The sequence below is a fragment of the Hoplias malabaricus genome, chromosome 2 (assembly GCF_029633855.1).
Source record: "Hoplias malabaricus isolate fHopMal1 chromosome 2, fHopMal1.hap1, whole genome shotgun sequence".
Classification (NCBI taxonomy): domain Eukaryota; kingdom Metazoa; phylum Chordata; class Actinopteri; order Characiformes; family Erythrinidae; genus Hoplias; species Hoplias malabaricus.
The window spans coordinates 33913667-33936051 of record NC_089801.1 but is presented as its reverse complement, the minus strand read 5'-3'; the positions used below and the strand labels follow the sequence as shown (position 1 = coordinate 33936051).

Sequence of the window (22385 nt, the reverse complement as noted above, 5' to 3'; positions counted from 1 at the left end):
GTTGAAGCAGCTAAAATTGGTCATAAACCAAACAGCTCTATTTCTACTCATTCTGTTGGATAACATTGCTAAACCATAGCTCCTCACACTCCTTTTACACTGAGGTAGGAACTTTCTAATCTTTTCTCACACAATCCACAGAATTATTTCTTAGGAGCTATTGTTTGAATCCAAAGTTCTTTTGTGGTAAGGCACACCCTCTTTCAACTTTCGTTTTCTCAGAATTGGCATCTGTATACTTTCCTTTCCTTTTTAACGGAACATCCCTGACTATGAAAGTCTGCATTAAACCAGTAAGAGTTGAGGATTACATTTACAGATAAATGTTACAAAATAACTTTAATTGCAAGTTAGTTTAATAATATTTCGGTGCTTTTTAGAAGCATTTACATTTCTCTGTTCACCATGAATGATTTGCACAATATACAGGGAGACTACTATGCTGAATGATATAGAAAATATACAAATAGAAAAATCAAATATATTTACTTTAATGCTTGTTTTTTCTCTTATGTTCAGTCTCTCTCTCTCTCTCTCACAAGCACACACACACACAGCTACCACACCCTCTTCCAGACTCTTACATTTCTTGTTGCTGAGTCTCAAGGTTCAATATAAATTCAGCTTCTGAAGATCCTCCTGGAGACCACCAAACAAACTTTAAGTTATAGTAAGTATTCTATTTACTATGTATAAACATACTGTCTATGTCTATACATTTTTGTTGATGTCACTGTGGCCAAGTTATTTTCTGAAGATCTGTTTTTTTTAGTTATGCTATTCTATCAATTCTAATTAAGCATTAATAAACCATCTCTGAAGCCACTTTAGCTAAATGTTATATGCACATTTTGTCAAGTAGCACTTTGTGCCTTTGATCCTCATTGGTTATACTTTGATATATCCAATAATTTACATAATATTGCATGTCTGGGAGTCAAATAAATATGTACATATGTAAAAATATTTATATACATGCATAAGGAAGCAAAGAACATTCCCTGCTAGTTGGGTCTGTTGTTACTACTCTGAACTTGGCATGGTATAAACTGTGTATGTAAAATTTGCAGGCAGGCAGGATACCTAATGCAAAATCTTTGTAATGCTTATTGCATATACAAACAACTTCAGGAAGAAAACTGTGATGTGTCCCAAATAGATTTCTTTGAGAGATGTGAAAGCATATGGGAAATGTGAAGTTTATAGCTGAATATAAATTGTCTTAAATTTTGACATACAACACACCATTGAGTGCAGGAACTTATTATATGATCTACACTGTGCACTACAAAGGATGTAGGGAGACATTTGCAAGAGAGTGAGCAAGAGACCAGACACGTAAATATTGGACTGGACTTTGCTCATTGGCATGTGCTAAAAGAGATAAAATTAGACACAATCAGCTATGTCAGCCTATGCTCACTAACATCTTGTTGTGGTGTTAGCACACAACAAAAATCTGACAGTAGAGTGTACATTTCTGCCAAAACATTTTATATATATAATGTATACTGTGCTGTCAGATTTTTATTGTTTGCTAACACCACCACAAGATGTTAGTGGGCTGACAAAGCTGATCTTCACAAAATCTAAAAATATAATGTAAGTGCAAAAATATGGTGTAAACTGTGATCTTACTGTCACAGCTGGGCTGGACAGACAAGAGAGGCGGACGTACATCTACACACACAGGAAACACACATCTACATACACAGGAAACACACATCTACACACACAGGAAACACACATCTACACACACAGGAATCAACCAGGGAGCACTGACACAAAGGGACTATATATACAAAGAGCATTGACAAGGAACACCCGGGACTGATAACGAGAGGGCAGGACTACAAAGGAGACACAGATGAGGGGGCGGAGCTAAGGCAGGACTAGGGCGGAGCCAGGAACAATAATAACAGAGCCATGTGCAAGAGCACATGGTGGGGAAAACAGACATATGACAGGACCAGGGCGTTACACTTACTGGTTTTCTCAGTTCAACATTTTGAAGCTTAAACCAAAAATAGAAAATTCTATGTACATCTTTAGGTTATTTGGTTAAGTAAAAAACAAATGGGGTAATATTTTCAATGATTTTCAATTTTTCTAGTATTTCAAGGAAAATAGGAAACTAAAAATCTTGAAAACTAATGACACAGCATTTTCTTTTCTTTTTTTTTACTATTCTAAATGAAAGAATGGGCAGCATAGTGGCACAACAGGTAGAGTCGCTGTTGCACAACTCCAGGGTCCTTGGGTTGTAGGTTCGAGCCCTGCTCCGTGTGACTATCTGTCAGGAGTGTGGTGCGTTCTCCCTGTGTTCATGTGGGCTTACTCTGGGTGCTCCAATTTCCTCCCACAGTCCAAAAATGCATGTTGGTACGTTGGCTAATCAAAAGTGTCCATAGGTGTGAACGTGTATCTCCCTGCTAAGGACAAGCGCCACCTCCAGTGTGTATTCCTGCCTTGCACCCAGTGATTCTGGGCAGGCCCCGGATCCACCACGACCCTGAACTGGATAAGCGGTTACAGAATGATTGAATGAATGACATATTCTAATATTCAAACATTTTCTTCAACAGGATGATACTCTCCAAATGAATAACAGAGGTATATGTTTATCATTTCTAAATATAGATTACATTTTATTTTCAAATCACCCTTTTTTTAAAGGTTTTTGCACTTTTTACATATCTTCTTGTTTTTCCTAACAAGAAGATAAAAGGACACTTGGAAATGACAATACTCCTACTCCACCCAGGACAAGTGAAAAACAAAGAAGGCATTATAGCCCTGAGAGGACAGGGGCTAGTAAGTAATTTTTTTTTACAATCTTCAATGCTGAACATTTCATTTTACCCTCGTACATTTGATGTTATGGGTATATTTATTTTAGTCAAAAACATACCAAAAGACAACCTTCCTAATGGTCCCAAAAACTCCAATCACAAGAATGAAAGAGACACAGCAGGAAATGTCTGAACAACCTTTCCAAATTGTTAAAGAAAAAAAAAGAAATAATAAAAGCAAAAACCAGAACTTGCGGAATGAAGTCCACATCCTCCAACAATTACTGCACATGTAGGGCTCTTTGGACACAGCACAAGTGCAGAAATAAAGTGTAAGGCCATTGCGCAATCACATGTGGGATATGGTGAAATGCTGTGTGGTAATTCGAGAAGCACCATTACAATATTTACAGTAATATTTGATACACTGAATACTTGATCAACAGTTTTGTTTAGGCAATGTCCAGTCCGATGAACCCACCTCCCTATGCTGGTGACACAGTGCATTTTAATTATGGCGGCAAGCAGCTACAAAATATATTCAGATTATAAGTATTTAATTTTATTGTTCTTATCAACAATAATCATAAACACAATAATTAAAAAACAAATTATTAAAAATAACTATAATTAACTACAAAACAGTACTTGTAATAATATTATAACTAATAATACTAAATATATTATGATAATAATGATAAATAGCAAAATAATATAATGTCAAAATTTGCACTTCAGAGAGTGACATGAGTAAAATGTGGCATTTAGGTTTAGCACCTCAGCACATATTCAAAATTAGAGCCAATATTAACATATTAGAAAAAGAAATAAAACAAACAAACTGCAAAATATCTTTTTGCTATGTTGAACTCAGCAAATACTGGAAATAGGAACTGTGCACATTATTAAGATTGCTCTCACTAGAAAAGGTACAAAATGTGTCATTTAACCACTCGTGTCCAGATTTTTCATACAACTCTGTCTGACACAAACTAGGTGAAGAGCAATAAACATGACCACTGCTCTCTAATAACAAGCATATGACAATGGCAAAAAAAGCAAAAATTGCAATCTGCCAGATGATTGTTGAACAAGCAAATTTGTTCCACAATAATAGGTAATGAGTTCAAATAGCTACAGACACAAGCCCTTAAAATATTTTTATTACAAGTTCAACATTTAATATAAAGGACCAAATTCCTCTCGTAACATACATTATATATGTGTGTAATAAAATATAATTTAGTTCATGCAATTTCCAGTTTTGCAGTTCATGCCGTTCCAGTTATGTTTGCAAGCAGAACTGACTAGCACTTGGTTTTTTAAATGAAATATTATTTGTAAATTCAGATCAGCCTATGAATACTTAATGACTGTTCTTGAAGTGGAGTAAAGCAAAGGATGAAATATTTTACCACACATATTTTTAATAATTTGCCCCTAATGTCATGTGTGCTGTCTTAATTAATTTACGAATTAGTTACTCTTTTATCATTGTCTTTGTAGTGAAACATATCAGAAATGCCAGAAGGATTATGGCAAACGTTAATAACAAACTCTGCAAATGTGAAGACCATAACCAGCTCATTCAATATGTCAGGTACAGTAATATAAATATTAGCACCATATGAATATATGTAAATCACAGTTGAAAAAGTCTATATAATATTATCTTTACATTAAGCATATCATATGTACACTTTCAGAAAAACTGCCTGGAAGGGGTATACTATTAGTCATTAAAGGTGCAAACAGAGTAACTGTACCTTTAAAGATACAACAGTGGCTTTAAAGTCCAATTGTGTTAATTCCCTAAAAGTACATTATATTCTCTTCTTCAAAATGAGAGGTGGATATTTGTAAACTTTCATTATAGAACTGTGTAAATAACATAAGTCCTGGAGTTGAAATATTCCCTAATTAAAGGTATGAATAGGTGCACAGCAAATTCACCAGTGTTAAATCAACACCATTAGTGTAACATTGTAAACTTGTCAACACTCTCAGTGTTAATTTAACACTGATAGTGTTGATTGAACATTGGTGAATTTGCTGTATGTGACAATTTTCTAACAGTGTACAAGAACCTTTAATTAATGAATGCAGCATGGCATAAGTCAGTATGAATATCTTCATTTTGGATTTTTAAAAAACATCTGTGATGTGTCAATACTCTTGACGCATTCTTTGACTGACAAAAATAAACAAGGAAAAGATTTTTAATTTTATGCCAATGGATTTGCTAGTCTTTTGTAAAGATAACTGTAATTGCAAATATTTTTTAATTTGATGCCTTCCACACACTTAAGTTAGGTTATGGGAAAAATATATTGGAAGTTCAGCTTTGCATGAGAATCCATCATGCTACTGTAATACATATGAAATTAAATGAAATTTATTTTTAAAGCACATTTAGAAACCAAAAGGGCTAGCCAAAGTGCTGTACAGTACAAAAACACAGACACATGGGCTCAAGAAACCTTCAGAAAACCACTGTCAATGAATACATCCCACTGCTGCATCAAGAAATGCAACCTGAGACTCTACTGTGCAAGGAAAAATCTATACATGAACTCTATGTATTTTTACACAGACAGTGGAAAACCGTGCTAGGTAAATGAGTCCAGGTTTCAGGAAAAGTTGTTTTTTAGGAAAAATTAATGTCAATTAATTAATGCCCCCTACCAAACTAAGCAATCGGGGAGAATGGCCTTGGTCAGAGAAGTGACCAAGAACCTAATGGCCACTCTGGCTGAGCTCCAAAGATTCTCAAATATTATGGCAGAGTGGATAGACAGACACCTTCCCTCAGTAAAAGTTTCCCTGGTCTGATGAAAAAGAGATTGAACATTTTGGCCTCAATCCAAATATCCAAACATCCAAAAACAGGTCATCTCCTGCTCAATACCATCCTACAGTGAAGCATGACGCTGCAGGGGTATTTTTCTGCAGCTGGGACAGGGAGACTGGTTACGGTTAAGAGAAAGATGAATGGAGCAAAGTACAGAGATATTCCTAATGAAAATCTAATCCTCAGCACCTAAGACTTGGCCTATAATTCCCCTTCCAACAAGACATCAAGACATCAACACTAAGCACACAGCCTAAAGGACACAAGACAAATCTGTCAATGTCCTTGAGAGGCCGAGCCAGAGCCCTGACTTGAACACAATCAAACATCTCTAAAGAGACGTGAAAATAGCTGTCTACTGACAGTTACCATCCACCCTGATAGAACTTGAGAGGATCTGCAGAGGAAAATGGCAGAAATCCCCAAATCCAGGCTTCCATACCTTGTGGAATTATACTCAAAATGATTGGAAGCTGTAATTGCTGCCAAAAGGGCTTCAACTAAGTACTGAGAAAAGGGTCTGATTATTTATGTCAATTCAATATTTTAGTTTTCCTTTTCAATAAATTTGCAAAAATTTCCTAACTTCTGTTTTCACTTTGTTATTCATGTCATGTCCTTGTTTATGTACTTGTATGCATTTTTGTACACAGGGAAATAATCTCAAAACTGGATTCAGTTGAAAGGAGGAAAACTACTGTGGGTGTGTTTGGGAGGACAGGCGCTGGCAAGAGCTCAATGCTAAATACCATCCTGGGGCAAAAAGACTTGTTACCATCAGGAACAGTTTGTGCCTGCACATCAGTCATCATACAGGTTGAAGCCAACATCACAGATTCCAGCTACATAGCTGAGATTGAATTCATCTCTAAAAGGGTAAACATGACAAAACAACAACAACAAAATCGGTATATTGTCATGTAAAACATTTCTACACTCCCTTGCCCAGACCTCAAAAAAAGTTTAGGTTAACATGTAAAGTAATGGCAATAAATAAGCTGTGATTTTAGAGTTGTTGATGATGGTCGAATTTGAATATGCTAATTTTTAAATAACTGACGGTAAAAAGAAGAGACATTGTGTGTTACATATGTTAGTTTTACTAAGCTCTACAAACATACTATAATATAGTTTCAAAAAATGTACAGACATAATTTCATAGTATATTTTATAGAGCTTGTATTTTAATTGTAAACACGTATTTCTATTTTTGAAAATCACATACACTATTGCACACTTTGTAATTTGGTGGGTGGAAAAAATGTACAAGCAACATGGTCAGAAGCACAGTATAACCAGGGGGTTTCACAGATGCAAGAGTAACATGTTTTTCCTCATTTCACAGTCAAATCACTGCTTCCATTTTCTCAATATCATCCACAAATATATATCTCCCAATTAACATTCATTCTTTCATTTTCATTAACCACATTTGGGTGGGTGCAGAGCCTACCCAGAATTATCTCAAGTAAAATACCTACCCTGGACATGGCACCACTCCATCATACAGCATCACACACTCCAGTCACTTAGACACACCCACCTGTGGACACATTAGCACAGTCAGTCCATTTATACAAGCATGTGTTAGAAACCTGTGGGTGGGGCACTGGAGCACCTGGAGGAAACCCATAGTAGCTCTGTTTCATCTCTTTCTTTTTTTTAACCAACATAATCTGCCCCATTGCCTCTGATTTTGTTGTTAATATAATTGCCACCAGGACTGGGATGATGAACTCAAGACTCTTAAGAATGTTTTATCGGGGGATGCTGAGGAGAGAGATGATGCAATGTTTGATCCAGCAATTGAGAAGATCACAGCACTGTATGGAGAAGACAGTGTATTTAAACCCATAGAAGAACTCATGAAGGAAATTAATTTCTCTGGAATCCCAGAGTTTCTCAGATCTGAAATCAAAAAGATAACATGTGATAAAGTAAGTCAAAATGAGCTTGTTCATTGAGAACATTGTGTTTTTGTCAGCCTAGGTGTAGCTAAAAGGGCAAAAAGAAAACATGCTACGTATACAGATAAGTCTTACGTGTTTATGTCTGTGTTTAAATCAGGCCTCAGATCTCTCAGATGAGATTGGGTGTTTCATTGAGCATAATGACCAAAGTCCTGGAGGATGTTATTGGCCGATAGTGAAGAGTGTCACAATAAAGGTTCCCAATTGTAAAGATTTTCTGGAACACGTTGTGCTAGTGGATCTCCCTGGAACAGGAGACTACAACAAGAGCAGACATGAGATGTGGAGGCAGGTAAATATGGCTGTTTGTGTTACAGTAATGTCAAATTCACATGATTTATGCAAACTTGAATACTGATTTGTTATGTTAAAGTTTAACTCATGTTAAAAATAAAAGTTCCAAGATATTCCACTTAATGTTAATGTAGATATTCAGCTATAGACAGAGCTTCCTCTGACTGATTATCAGATTAATTCGCTCTGTGAGTTGGCTGCACCACAATTCACATTTTTAAAATAAACTTCCACATGTTCTGGGTCAATACAAATCTCAGCAGAGAGGTCTCTAAATTCCCAAATTCCCCAAAATTCCAAACTGCTATTTTAAAGGAGCCAGTTTGTAAATCAGCTGAGAGATTACCTATGATACTTCAGTTAACCTGCTTAGAGCAATCATAATTTAGAGCATAACAGCCTGATTAGGTTTAACTTTATTCGAAAGGTTTTGGATGGGTTTGAGATCAGGCCAAGCAAGTTATACCACATGAGCTTGCTTTAGTGGAGGAAAAAAGACATTCTACAATTCTATCACTTTAATGCTACACTGAACAAAGAGAACCAATGACAGTGACCATTGTTGTTGATGTACTGTATGGTCATTTTACCATTTATTGCTAATCCCTAAATTGAAAATTAAATTCTGTTTCATAGAAACTGAGGGACTGCTCTACAGTGTGGATCGTAAGTGAAATAAACCGTGCTGTTTCTGACAAGGAAGCCTGGGAACTTGTTTCTAGCAGCATAACAGAAATGGCAGAAGGTGGAGAGTGCAAGAGCATCTCCTTTATCTGTACCAAGACTGATGATATCAATCCACAGAGCTACATGAAGTAAGGCCTGTTACAATTATTACATAACTGATCACATTTTTTTGCAATGACCTTGAAAAGTGAGATTCTGTTGTTTGTTTATTCTCCTGAACCCGTATTTAACTGAGGAACATACAAAGGAAATTTCCAAGTATTTTGTTCATATAAACAAGTATATGATCTGATGCCTGTAACACATTCCAAAATTTGGGACAGAGGTATTTCCCCTTGTATTATGTATATTTTTGGCTTTTAGTATTTCTACATTAAAACAACAGCTTCTAAATGATTGTGATGTTCAACGAAGCTGTAATAGGGAGAATAGGCTGTAATGAGTATCTTAGGCTGCTACGCCGGGTCCACTGCTAGTTTACTGGATTAAGCAAATTCTGAATCATGGGGCGGAGGGCTCTTGCGAGAAATGTGTAATGCTTTACGGCTCAAATTTCAGGGTGGTTACCTAGCTACAAGAAGAATCTAGCTCAGTCTTCCTGGTACAGACATTATGGCAGAGAGAGAGAGAGAGAGTAGAGAGAGAGAGAGAGAGAGAGAGATAGAGAGAGAGAGAGAAAGAGAGAGAGAGCAGCCATACAAGAGTAAAAACTGGACTGAATTTACAAAATAGACATGAGGACACAAGTTGGAGCAATAAGTAACTTCCTTTACCGGGATTTGCTCACTTTTTACATTAAACATCGATTCTGGTTTTTTTTCAGTGGGTTTCTGTGTGGTTAAAATTGCTAGAGTTACACTTTGTGTCAGTTGCACCCAAACTTTGTTAAGGACAGTCATATAATCAGGTTTTTGAGAGTTACTGATGAACTTGGGCAAGTGCTAGTGCTTGCTAACATTAGCCGGATTAGCTCACTTTTTAGCATTGGACATAGATTGTGGTAATAAGTGCTTTTCTGTCGTTGGCTGTGTTAATAACAGCTAGAGTAATACCAAATTTTAATTACACAATCCAATGTATATTATGAGTGACATATGGGTTTTATCATGTAATCAATGTCATTTTAGTTAATTACACACATTCTCCTGGCTCAACATCAGCTGAAGCACAGAGAGCCATTCATGAACAATGTCCATATCCCTCTGTGCTTTGTGTGTGTGTGTGTGAGAGAGAGAGAGAGAGAGAGAGAGAGAGAGAAATGGAGAAGAGAATAGAGAAATTTAAAAAGTAAAGTAATTTCAACATTCATGTACTCACATTCATTCCCTGTGGTCCATGTGCAGCTGGGTTATCAAGGCACAAACAGCACCTTTCACACATGCAAATCTCATTTTTGCTTACAAAAACCCATACGAACATTGTCCCACATATGAGTGTTAAACTAAATTCATATTTCTAAACTAAAATTAATTTGGTAAGCCAAATCTTTGGGATTCTTTGTACATCTGTTATTAAAATACATTTTTAAGAGAATTAACAAATAACAGATATTTGGTTTTATTGTATTCTCCAAAAATACCAACATTTACTAACCAAAGAACCTAGCTGTGCTTACTGAACATTCATTCATTATCTGTAATCACTTATCCAATTCAGGGTTGCGGTGGGTCCAGAGCCTACCTGGAATCATTGGGCGCAAGGCAGGAATACACCCTGGAGGGGGCGCCAGTCCTTCACAGGGTAACACAGACACACACACATTCACTCACACCTACGAACACTTTGGAGTCGCCAAAGTGGACTGTGGGAGGAAACCGGAGCACCCGGAGGAAACCCACGCGGACACGGGGAGAACACACCAACTCCTCACAGACAGTCACCCGGAGCAGGAATCGAACCCATAACCTCCAGGTCCCTGGAGCTGTGCGAATGCGACACTACCTGCTGCGCCACCGTGCCACCCTCTTACTGAACATGCTGAACTCCAATGGATTTATATTTGTTGTAATTCATGACATGCAATTTGACAAGTATTTGACATTTAGATCCTCAAAGCTCCGAGATGAAGACTTTCAGATTACTCCAGAGGTAACAATAGAATAATTTAAACATTTTACTCTGTGACTCTATATTTAATTTGGTCAAAGTTGGTAAAAATATATTTGCATTGTTTATTATTTATTTGCACAGGATCCTCAATACTCTATGAAGAGAAAAACAGCATGTATAATGCACAGGAATGACAAAGCTAAAGAAATGGTGAAGAAGTTCTTTTTTCAGCAAGACACAGTAAAAGTACTTTCATTCACTTCTCATACACAAAGAGATTTTTGAGGTCCTGTTTTCATATTCACTCACTTAATAAATATCAAAGCAAGTTTTATACAAGTTTCAGCCAACAAGGCTTTGAAAGCTGAACAGTACATATAAAATATTTTAAAACCACACATTATCTTTTTTTACATTTCACTTAAGAAACACTACATAAAACTACAACATAAAAATCAGTAAACAATGTCTATATATTAGCAAACATTTAGTCTAATTAAACAAAAAGCTGTTCATTGTAATAGATTTTTAAAAATGAAAATTATGAATATCAAAATGTATGTTAAAAATGAATTCACTAATTTTCATGGATTTATCAGGTTTGACTGTATGCTACATTAATGAATGGATGCCACTTACTTTCAAAAGGCATAACAAAATAAACACAAATATATCAAATGTTAGATTATCAGAATGCCAGTTACAATATCAGAAAGGCTTCAAACTTCTGTTTCATATTTACTTTCATCCGCTAGAGAAATTTTAACTGTGATGATGACTTCCTTTTTGTGTTCACGGTGAGTTCTGAAGACTTCACCCATGAAAACCCAGTACTGAAACCAGAGGCAACAGGTAAAGCATGAACTCTAATCTCATAAATTACACAGATAAAAATCTGTAATAACACCAGTTTTCTGATCTAAACCAATGTAGAGATACCAAAGCTCCAGAACTTTTTGAAGAAGTACAACAGTATTCATAAAAATCTCTTGGCAAGTGACTACCTTTCTGGAGCACTGGAAATCCTCTTTGTGATTCAAAGTTTCAACGAGATCAATGCTGAAATGGTATGGCACTTTACCAAATTATTTTTATAAGCCTTGAGTTTTTAATGATCAAATCCGATTTTGCCTGACCACATCAAAAACTAGGTGTAAACTCATCCAAAGCACATTGTAATTGGATAACTCAAACTACATTCTGAGGACAGATTGGATGGATGTTAACCACTTTTAATACAATATAATTTTAATTTGTTTTTATATCTGCAAACAATTATGCAGCTGGCCACACTTTACCACAAATTAATCAAGCAAGTCTGGCATTGTATGCAAAATTATTAGTTTTTGCCTATATTTGAATATATATGTGATAACTAATGAAAAGCCTTTTTTACGATTTGTTTTAGGACATAAAATGGAAATGGTACATGATAATATAATTCTAGTAAAAAAAGTAGGATCAAATCTCATCTCTTAACACGTTTAGTGAAAGTGTAAAGGGAATCTGATCAATGTATATTTATACAAATTATCTATGCAAGATGTGAACTGGTTATAAAATATTAAATGAATGCTATGTGAGAATTGTATTTTTTGTCTCCTGGGCTCCCCTATGTGTTGCTGAGTGTAAATCATGTTTACAGTACTGTTGTGAAAATTAAGTTACGCACAAACACATCCATCTTTCTGTCTCTGCCATGAACTGCATTTCATGATTTGTTTATGATCATGCATAATTTGTGCATTATAAGTAATTACATTTAACATCTGAAAGTTATTTGTCAATATTATGTATATATGGTAACTTAAAATAAAGTATGAAGAAGATATTTTTAAACTAAGAGGTAAACTAAGCACTTGTGCACTGGACAAAAAAAGGTACAGTATTCTCTGAAGTAATCTGTTTACATACAAATTTTAAGTAAAAGTACAAAACATAAAAGTAGAAACACTAAAAGCAAATGGCATTCTTTAAAACCTTTTTAATTATTTAATATTTTAGAGAACTGAGAAGTGTAGACTATATGATGACTTGAAGAAAAATCTTCAGAATGAAGTTGGACACTTGCAGGAATACTGTGGCCAAATTTTCAACTCTCTAGGAGAACTTCTGTTAAAAGCAGCAAAAGAATCTGCAAAAAACTCTATTGAAACGGCAAATACAACGATAGCACCGGTAAGTTTTTTTCTTTAAATCAACTCTACAAGTTACAAACACTTACAAAAATGTATTGTATTTATTACTTGGTATTTCTTAGAGCTATAAGGACTATCATGGATTTCACCAAACATTGACAGCACAGTGTAGGAATGATGGATACTGCAGGTCCAAGAAGAGAGGAACAGATCTGAATAAACACTTGGCCCTACTCATGCTAAATCACACTGATGAAGCATTCAGTGAATTCTTCCCGTGAGTGCAACATAATTCAGAATTCAAATATTCATATTCAAAAATTCTAATTAAATATTACTAGTACTTAACAACAGACAATAAAAATGAGCAAGGCATTTTGACACAGAGCAGTACCATTATATATTACCTCTAACACAGAGGCTCACAGTTAAACTACAGTTACAAAATAGTGATATTAATAATTCACATTTCTTTGCATCTTTTTAATCTGTGTATCCCATCTGTGCAAAGAGAGCAGTGGGTCAGGATCATGGGGGCGGACTGACGGAGGTGGATGCACTCGCTAAAACAAAGCAAACTTTATTTTAAACAAAACAAATAACAAAACAGATACAGACAGACACTATAACAGAAAGATACAGGGAGCTGACAGAGACTTAGACAAAGGGAGCTAAACAAACCATACTAGAACACGGAGAGCTAGAGCAAACGAGACAGACAGAATAGAGAGCTAAACAGACTAACACTGGACAGAGCTAAACAGAGTCTTAAACGGAGAGGGCTAAACAGAGAACAAACCTAAACGAGGATCAGCAGAGACAGAACGACTTGGAAACAACATAACAATGGAAATGAGAAATGATGACAAAGGAAACAAGAAGAGAGCAAACAGAAGCGAGGGACAGACGAGACAAACAGACTAGGGAGCGAAACAACAACAGAAACCTGCAGAGACAGACTGACTAAACTGAGTAACATGACATAGGAAATGACAGAGACAGACAGACAGGACTGAGTAACATGACAAGGCAACAATAGAAGAGAAACAACATGACTAGGAAGTGAAACGAGAAACAGACATATGGGTCATATGGACAGACAAATGAAAAAATGAAACGAGAGGGCAGGACTACAAAGGAGACACTGACGAGAGGGCGGAGCTAAGGCGGGACTAGGGCAGAGACAATAACAACAACCAGAGCCATGTGCTACATGAGCACATGGTGAGGAAAACAGACAGGACTTTACACTGTGAAAGAGCTTGCATTTTCTGCAACAGCTCTATATTCCCTGACATTCCCTGATGATAACAAAGACCATTTGTTATAACAAAAACCAAAGCAATTTGAATTTTTAACCTCTGAGAGACATTCAAAAGCACAATCAAAATATTTTCTTCCAAAACATTAAAATAAAATGTCCTTTTCATGAAATGTAGCAGATTAGCCAAGACATTTAATTTGTATTTACATTTTATGCTGAAACTTTACAGCTACTTATAAAATTACATGATTTTTATGTTATTCATTCATTCATTCATTCATTCATTATCTGTAAGCGCTTATCCAGTTCAGGGTCGCAGTGGGTCCAGAGCCTACCTGGAATCATTGGGCACAAGGCGGGAATACACCCTGGAGGGGGCGCCAGTCCTTCACAGGGCAACACAGACACACACACACACACACTCACGGACACTTTTTGAGTCGCCAATCCACCTTCCAACATGTGTTTTGGACTGTGGGAGGAAACCGGAGCACCCGGAGGAAATCCACGTGGACACGGGGAGAACACACCAACTCCTCACAGACAGTCACCCGGAGCGGGTATAGAAACCAAAACCTCAAGGTCCCTGGAGCTGTGTGACTGCGACACTACCTGCTGCGCCACCGTGCCACCCTTTATGTTATTCATTATAAAAAAGAACAAAGAACATTCCAGTGCAGCCCTCATTCAAAGTAATTAGGAGTTAATTATTCAGTTCAATATTCTGTAAAACTGTAATATCTGTTGTGTGATATAAAATACATCTACCAAACAATCATTCATGATTATCAATGATTTGCGATTTGAACTTATTTATCCCTTTCTGTAAAACTGTTGTAAAAAACATTTACAGTGTTTGGAGATCAAATTTGTAATAGTAATGTCCCTCACTACAGCACATAAATGACTACTACCCTATTACTGAAATATTTGTGAAACTTGTGTGACAAATGCTACAAGGTCAATGGCAGTGTGGTTCAACTAGACTTGCTTTATTTTAAGGCACTCTAAATAATGGTACTTAATGCAAGCGTTGAATTTCTCTAACTTCTAATAAATTAAGACTATTTCAGTAAAACTTCATTTTATAATTTCATTTTATTTCAGAGTGCATGAGCCTGTCTCTGAGAAATCACTGCAGGCTCATATAGACAGGTTCACTATCATCAAAGAAGACATGCTCACCAAATATGAAAATTCTCCTGTGCTGATTCACATGCTAAAATTTCTTCAAATGGAGGTAAGACTGTTATCTATTAATGTGAAGGTGGATCAATGCTGTCTATGTAATATGCAAAAGTTTGGACATCTTTTTAAAAATTAACCTCTTGAAAAGAATTGTTTCTACAAAAATTGTTTCTACATTGGTTCTTTGGAAAAAAAACTGCATGATTAATGGGTTCTTTACATTGTGAAAGCGTAGATGGTTGTATACAGCACCAAAAAAAGGCTTCTATAATTGTTAAGTCAAGCTTGTTAGAATAGAATCATTGTGTTTGGTGCCATACAGAATCCTTCTCTGAAAGGTGCTATATAGATCCATCTATATCACGTTAGTGTGGCACCATGGCGCAGCAGGTAGTCGCAGGTAGTGTTGCAGTCACCTACTCTGTGCGACTGTCTGTGAGGAGTTTGTTGTGTTCTCCGTGTCTGCGTGGGTTTCCTCCGGGTGCTGTGGTTTCCTCCCACAGTCCAAAAACACACGTTGGTAGGTGGATTGGCGACTCAAAAGTGTCCGTAGGTGTGAGTGCGTGAATGAATGTGTGAGTGTGTGTCGCCCTGTGAGGGACTGGCACCCCCTCCGGGGTGTGTTCCTGCCTTGCACCCAGTAATTCCGGGTGAGCTCTGAACCCACCGTGACCCTAAATTTGATAAGCGGTTACAGATAATGAATGTATGAATGAATATAGCACATTCTCCATCAACCTAAACAACCCATTCACAATGCAAAGAAACCTTTAATCATGCAAACACTTCTTCTAATGTTCAGGGTCCTTACAGAACCATTTTCTTTACCAAAGAATCTGTGCAGAACCATATTTTTTTAAATGTGTACATGTGGTGTTAATGTGAATATAAATTAAATTTACCTTTACAGACATTGTATTCAAACTTAATTTCCCTAATTTAAACAGGAAATGAAGTTGAAAACAAACACTAAAGAAGAGATTGTTCAGCAAAAAACATTATATACAGCTCTTCCTGAACAAAAAGGCTACATGAGTATGTAAATTTAATATTACATGAACTGATGCATTTCATTTAATTTGAAGAGAGAATAACTAATATATAATTTTAGGTGCCTCTGACATCAGTGGAACTGGATTTATGAAGAAAATGCAGGATATTCTGTTGGACCACACAGGCTCATCAACAATTGAAATGTTCCAGAGAGCAAATATGATTATATTAATGGACAACACAATGGTTTGTATTTTCATACAAACCAAACGCTGTCAACTTGGGTTATGACACTTTTTCATTATTTTCCATTATTAATGTCACAGTTAATGCAGTTCCTATGTATCTAATTATTGCTTATGGTCGAGAAGTTTTTTGTCTGTCTGTTTTTGTTTATTTGTTTTGTTTTAATGAGATTTTTCTTTTCAAAATTTTTACACACAGAAAAATATTAATTTCTCTGTATAAACTCTGATTTAATATTTAAAACCACCATCAATTATACCTAAAATGACCTCAAAAGCTATTTGGACAATTAAGATATATTGCATGAATAAATCTACACTTAAAGTACTAATCATTGTAAAATGGAATATTTGGATATAAACACCTTATATTAAGCCACATCTTTAAATGCCCCTTAAGTAGTCATTTTTGTTTCATGACAAATCTAACTAAATACATGAAAATTGCCAAGTGTGTATGGTTTCATAATATTAACATGTTTAGGTAACACTTTGCAATAACGGTACATTAGTTTATGAGACATTAATAAACCTTAATAAAAGTTTAGGTAATGTTACAATGTCATGTTATTAAATCCTAAAATAATGCTAGTTCATGTTTCTATAATTAAATTATGATTAATTGTAACATTATTTAATCATTTAGTAAAGTGTTATTACCTAACACTGCCTTAAGTACCATTCATTAACATATTCTTATTTTAAAGTACTACCCATGTTTCCTTTAAAAGCATTTCATTGTGGAGGACTTGAGAATAAGCCTAATGGAGTTAATGGAGTATTCACTTCTTGATGCAAACAACTTGACTGGTGTGGGTAAGTAATTTTTACAGCCCAATCCAACTTCATTTCTTTTATTTATTTATTTTTATTATTATTTTCTTTTTTATCCTTCAACTCTATTAAACATTATTTGCAGACTTATACTCAAAATATTCATAGATACCCCATATAATGAGTGCATTCAGTTATTTAATGTGCAGCCATTGTAGGTACTTATATGTCCAATGTTCCAACATGTAATGTAATGCCTCCCAAGAAGAGAAAATGCTGTAACTGCACCAAATCGTGCATTTAAGAGGAAAAGTTGCATGTTTAGCTGTGCACAAATATTGTGCTATATTTTAGTATTGTATTAATTTTTAAATATTAATTCTTTAAATGTTACAGATGTGACCAGAGAGATAGATGAATTAAAGAGGACAGCCGACGATGTCCAGAATGTTCTACAAAGTAACTACAAGAACTTGTCATAATAATCTTCGGGTTTGTTATGGCAATTGTCTAAGTGCAACCAGGAAGGAAGACCGGGTTCCAGAATGATTCTCAGGCCTGAGGAGAAACCAGAGGAATAAAGACAGAGTCAAGTATTCACCCCAATCTCTAGTTTATTCAAACATTTGTTGCAGTATATATAGGACCTTTGTCACATAGACCAATGGTCATGTGTACCATTCGGTAATTATTACATCATGTCTCACACTCCTTAACTGGCATCTTATGCTATACATATTTATGTGGTCTTGTTTTCTCTTGCCAGCATAATGTTTGCAGAGAGCTAGGTCATGTTTTCCACTCAGGAAGTTTTTCAGCATATTTATTAGACTTTTCTAATCTATCTAGAGATCTTACTTCTTTAATTTAACTACAGAAGTGCGTTGTTAAGCACTTTCCCTACAGGTACTGGAAGCCTGTGCTAGCATTTCTCCTGCGGTGTTGCTATCAGCGTGTGAAGAGTGGGAGAAGAGGGTTGCATTGACAATCCAACACAATGGGTAGCACTTTGAACACATAAGTTATAAGTGGTCAGAAACTTGTATATAACTCATGAAAGAATAAAGTTACATTAAAACCACACCATTGTTTTTCTTGTGAAATTCCCAATAAGTTTGATGTGTCACATGACCCTCTTCCCATTGAAAAAACAAAAGTTGGATCCAAAATGGCCCACTTCAAAATAGCTGCCATGGTCACCACCCATCTTGAAAAGTTTCCCCCCTCCCATATACTAATGTGCCACAAACAGGAAGTTAATATCACGAACCATTCCCATTTTATTAAGGTGTATCCGTATAAATGGCCAACCTTGTATATATATATATATATATATATATATATATATATATATATATATATATACACTAATACTAACTAATACCTATACACCCAAATATATGTTCATCTCAGCCATTTTCGACAGTGGGCTACACGTGAAAAGCCCGCCTTTCTGTGTCTCACAGACATGGGTTCGAGACCCAAGTACGTTCATTGTGTCGTTTTTATAACAGCAACCAAAGCTCTCAGTGATGAAACCTTGATTTACTAAAGTACTGTAAAGTATTCTATGTTGCCTCTTCTGATATATATATACACATTTGTAGTATATACCAACATGATAACATCTTTTTACACACACACACACACACACACACAAACGGTATAGTTAATGTACCTAGTTGTACTCTGTTTTTTCATCCTTTTAACTTTAGTAAAGAAAATTGATCTATTTAGAACCTTGAACACTAGAAGAACCTTTGCATGATACAAAGAAACCTTTTTTTTCACTTTTATAGACCTTGATTAATCCTTTCTGCATCCATTCCCTTCTAGCCATTCCCTATTTCAAAAAGACCTGTAAATCAGGCTTACGTGCTGCCACAACTCCTCATCCTAGAGGTGGGAAATAGGAAATAGATGTATTCTGTCCAACAGGGCTCTGCAGGAAAAGTGAGATGTGGTTTATTAAGTGAAGAATGAATTTATAAATCTGTATCTGTTTTACAGAAATGTTGACATTCTTTCAGTGAACTGAAGATAAAATAATATTCAAATCCATCTTGAACTACTACATTAAAGTTATTATATCCCCAACATATAACTTAAAAATGTAATGTATTTATTGTTTCAAGTGGGACAAGATGAAACAGACTATTGCTGGAAAACAATACCATAACACAATGTTGAGGGAATGAAAGCTGCTAATCTTTGCTCTCCAGTTCCTTTTATTCAAACTTATCTTATTAAGTTCACACAATATATTTCATAATGGCCATTCATAGTTCAAAACATCAGGTATTAAAAAAAAATCATGATGAGGTATTTAAAACCAGGTTTTTTAATATACATTTTCTAAACATTGTTATAATTAATTGTTATTAAATTAAATATAAATATTAATAATAATAACATTTAATTTAGGTATAGCCTATATTGTTTTTATTTAAAAGTTTAAAACTGCCCTCATTTCTGTATTAAATCTTAGGTAAAAACGAGAAACACCTGTGTCGTTTAACGATGGTTCAGACTATGCAAGTTACCAACATAGTTACCTCAATAGTTCCAATGACTGTCTTGAGAAACACTTGCATCGCAACACTTGCATCCATCTATGTAAGCAGCTAACGTAGTTAGCAACTATGCTTTTGAGGAACGAACCCCTGATTAGCTGAGAAGCCTCACATGTGATAAACATGTGATTAGTCTGATATTTTCCTGGCGCCCTACACCTGAACCGTAATGATTAGAAGAGTTATGCTCTTTAAAACAAACACTCTGTTAAAAGTTAAACAGCTCTTAATAGTTTATCAGTTACAGGTCCCAGTCAGGATAGGACACCGTTTGGGTCTGGACTTGGACCGCCGGCCGCCTATTCGTGACCCCTGGTATAGATGGTTCTATATAGCACATTTTAGAAAAGGGTTCTATATGGCACCAAAAAGGGTACATCTATTATTACTATTTTAAGCTTGCAACAATTGAGGAACAATTTATGGCCATTCAGAAGCCTTTTTCTACAAGGTGCTATATAAAATCTACATAAAATCTATATAAAACTCTCCATCAATCTGAAGAACACTTTCACAATGTAATTCTATATAGTATCATTTTCTTTACTAATGAACCAGTGTAGAACCATCATACGTGTGAGATTAGGGCATAAACATATAGCAGTTGTTTTCTCACAGATCTCCCACTTGCTCAAAGCTGTTTAATTACTACAGGACTCATCCAGAGATAAAAAGTTCAAACAAAGCATGAAAAAAGATCTTTTGTGTGTGTGTGTGTGTGTGTGTGTGTGTGTGTGTTAATATCTATGAAAATATGGTATCAAGTTATTATTTTTAATACAAGTATGTTATATTCTTATGCTGCTGATTATATATATTACAATATGAATGATTTAAGTCACGACTCTCATATTTTCGCATAATTTGACAAAATGTGTGAGATTTTGCACGTTTCCCACAGTGAGAGTCAGACCAAACACATCTGGAACCATTGTAGTTTGGACTACGGTGAATTAAACCAACATCGTTCAAACTACTGTGGTACTAACAAAATACGACGGTTTTGAGAAACGGCAGCAGTTGTCCTTTTTGTGTACATAATGAATATATATTTCTTTTTTAAATCTTTACATGCTTTATTATTTTTTGAATAAAAATGCATTTGTGTAACTTAAGAAAATGAACTGTAAAATGTGGGAAGTTACAATTGTAAAATGTGGGAAAATACATATCAAAATGCTGGAAATAACACAGTACCAGGAAAGTTCACCCTAAAACCCTGGTAGATACTCTGCATGTTCCATGTAAGTGCACTGTAAATTTCGAGCTGTATCATAAGATGTTACCATATTTTTACAGGGTCAAAATATGGAATGTTTCTGTTTGGACAAATTTGCATATCCTCAAACCTATTGAACAGGCCTTTTGTGGGGTGTGTTTATAATTTGCATGGGAAAAAAGGACAAACTAGAGGCCGACCCAGTCTGTTTTTACTTGTTCTTTTGGACAGCACTGCTATAATGTATTTCTTTACCCTCCACATTAACTGGTAGAAATTTTCTAAACCATCTCCACACATTCCACAAACAAAATTGAAAGAGCTGTTGCTGCAATCCAAAGTTCTGTTGTGGTTTGACACACCCTCTGCAAATGTCATATTCTTAGAATTGACTGGGTAAACGTTTACCTGGAATTCGCAGTCTATAAAAGTCCAGTTCATATTTGAAACCTTTATATTGCTCTATTCGTGTATTCCATGTATTATATACACATTGTAAATGAAAACTGCAGTGTTGAATGTTGTAGAAAAATACAAATAGAACAAAACTACTACATTCACTTTAATGCATTATAGTTCTCTTATGTTGAGTCTCTCACACATGCACGAACACACACACACAGACGCACAAGCACAGCTACCACACCCAGACGCACACTCCATTTTGCTGAAATCCTCTACACTGAATCTTAAGATTAAATCTTGACTCCACTGATTCAAACACCCCGGGATACCCTTGACCAGATTTCAAAATATAGTAAGTATACTATTTATTATGTATATACAAACAGTTTACAAGTCTATACATTTGTGTTGCTGTCACTGTGGCCAGGTTCTGAAGATTGCATAAGAATTAATAAATGTTTTTTTCATAAAGATATGTATGAATTTTGTCAATGGAAGTAGCATTTTGTGCCTTTGACCCACAGACACTCTATTAATTAAAAAGGAGAAATGACACTATGTCTGTGAGACAAAAATCTCATCGTTGTCAGGGATGCGTTTCCCGTACAATGACAGAGCTAGCTTTGAACTAACGTGGTTCGATGCATTATTAAACTAACCAACATCTGAAGTCCGACCGTTTCCCAAAACGTCATACTTTGTTAGTACCACAGTAGTTTGCAAGATGTTGGTTTGGTAGTCTGAACTACTATGGTTCCAGACGTGTTTGGTCTGACTTTCACAGCGGGAAACTTGCAAAAACTCACACATTTTGTAAAATTATGCTAAAATATGACAGTTGTGACTGAAATTATTCATATTGTAATCATATATAATCAGCAGCAAAAAGAATAACGTTACTTGCAATGAAAATAAAATAAAAAAAATAGTAATAAAAGGCAGC

The 22385-nt window shown here is 35.5% G+C and overlaps 1 protein-coding gene across 3 annotated transcripts; it reads left to right on the top strand.

The window, feature by feature from the left end:
• LOC136686419 (nuclear GTPase SLIP-GC-like) lies at positions 1-18319 on the top strand. 3 transcript variants are annotated; one of them, XM_066660185.1, is made up of 20 exons: positions 1-104; positions 520-670; positions 2586-2613; positions 2722-2814; positions 4299-4392; positions 6297-6519; positions 7365-7580; positions 7711-7905; positions 8544-8722; positions 10640-10682; positions 10785-10889; positions 11399-11495; positions 11577-11710; positions 12648-12821; positions 12904-13058; positions 15153-15285; positions 16181-16268; positions 16345-16472; positions 17203-17287; positions 17642-18319. In XM_066660185.1, exons 3-20 carry the CDS (start codon positions 2601-2603, stop codon positions 17725-17727), a joined length of 2241 nt encoding a protein of 746 aa, XP_066516282.1. In that variant the 5' UTR covers positions 1-104; positions 520-670; positions 2586-2600; the 3' UTR covers positions 17728-18319. The 3 variants fall into 3 exon arrangements, with proteins under 3 accessions (XP_066516282.1, XP_066516281.1, XP_066516283.1); XM_066660184.1 differs by having other exon boundaries at positions 2719-2814; XM_066660186.1 differs by lacking the exons at positions 1-104; positions 520-670; positions 2586-2613; positions 4299-4392 and having other exon boundaries at positions 2719-2814.
• The last annotated feature ends 4066 nt before the right edge of the window (positions 18320-22385 follow it).

Excerpts from the sequence above, each read along its gene's own strand:
- LOC136686419 (XM_066660184.1), top strand. Across the intron at positions 2,815-4,298 it reads CCCTGAGAGGACAGGGGCTA|TGAAACATATCAGAAATGCC; the intron begins GTAAGTAATTTT and ends TTGTCTTTGTAG. Across the intron at positions 17,288-17,641 it reads AAACAACTTGACTGGTGTGG|ATGTGACCAGAGAGATAGAT; the intron begins GTAAGTAATTTT and ends TAAATGTTACAG.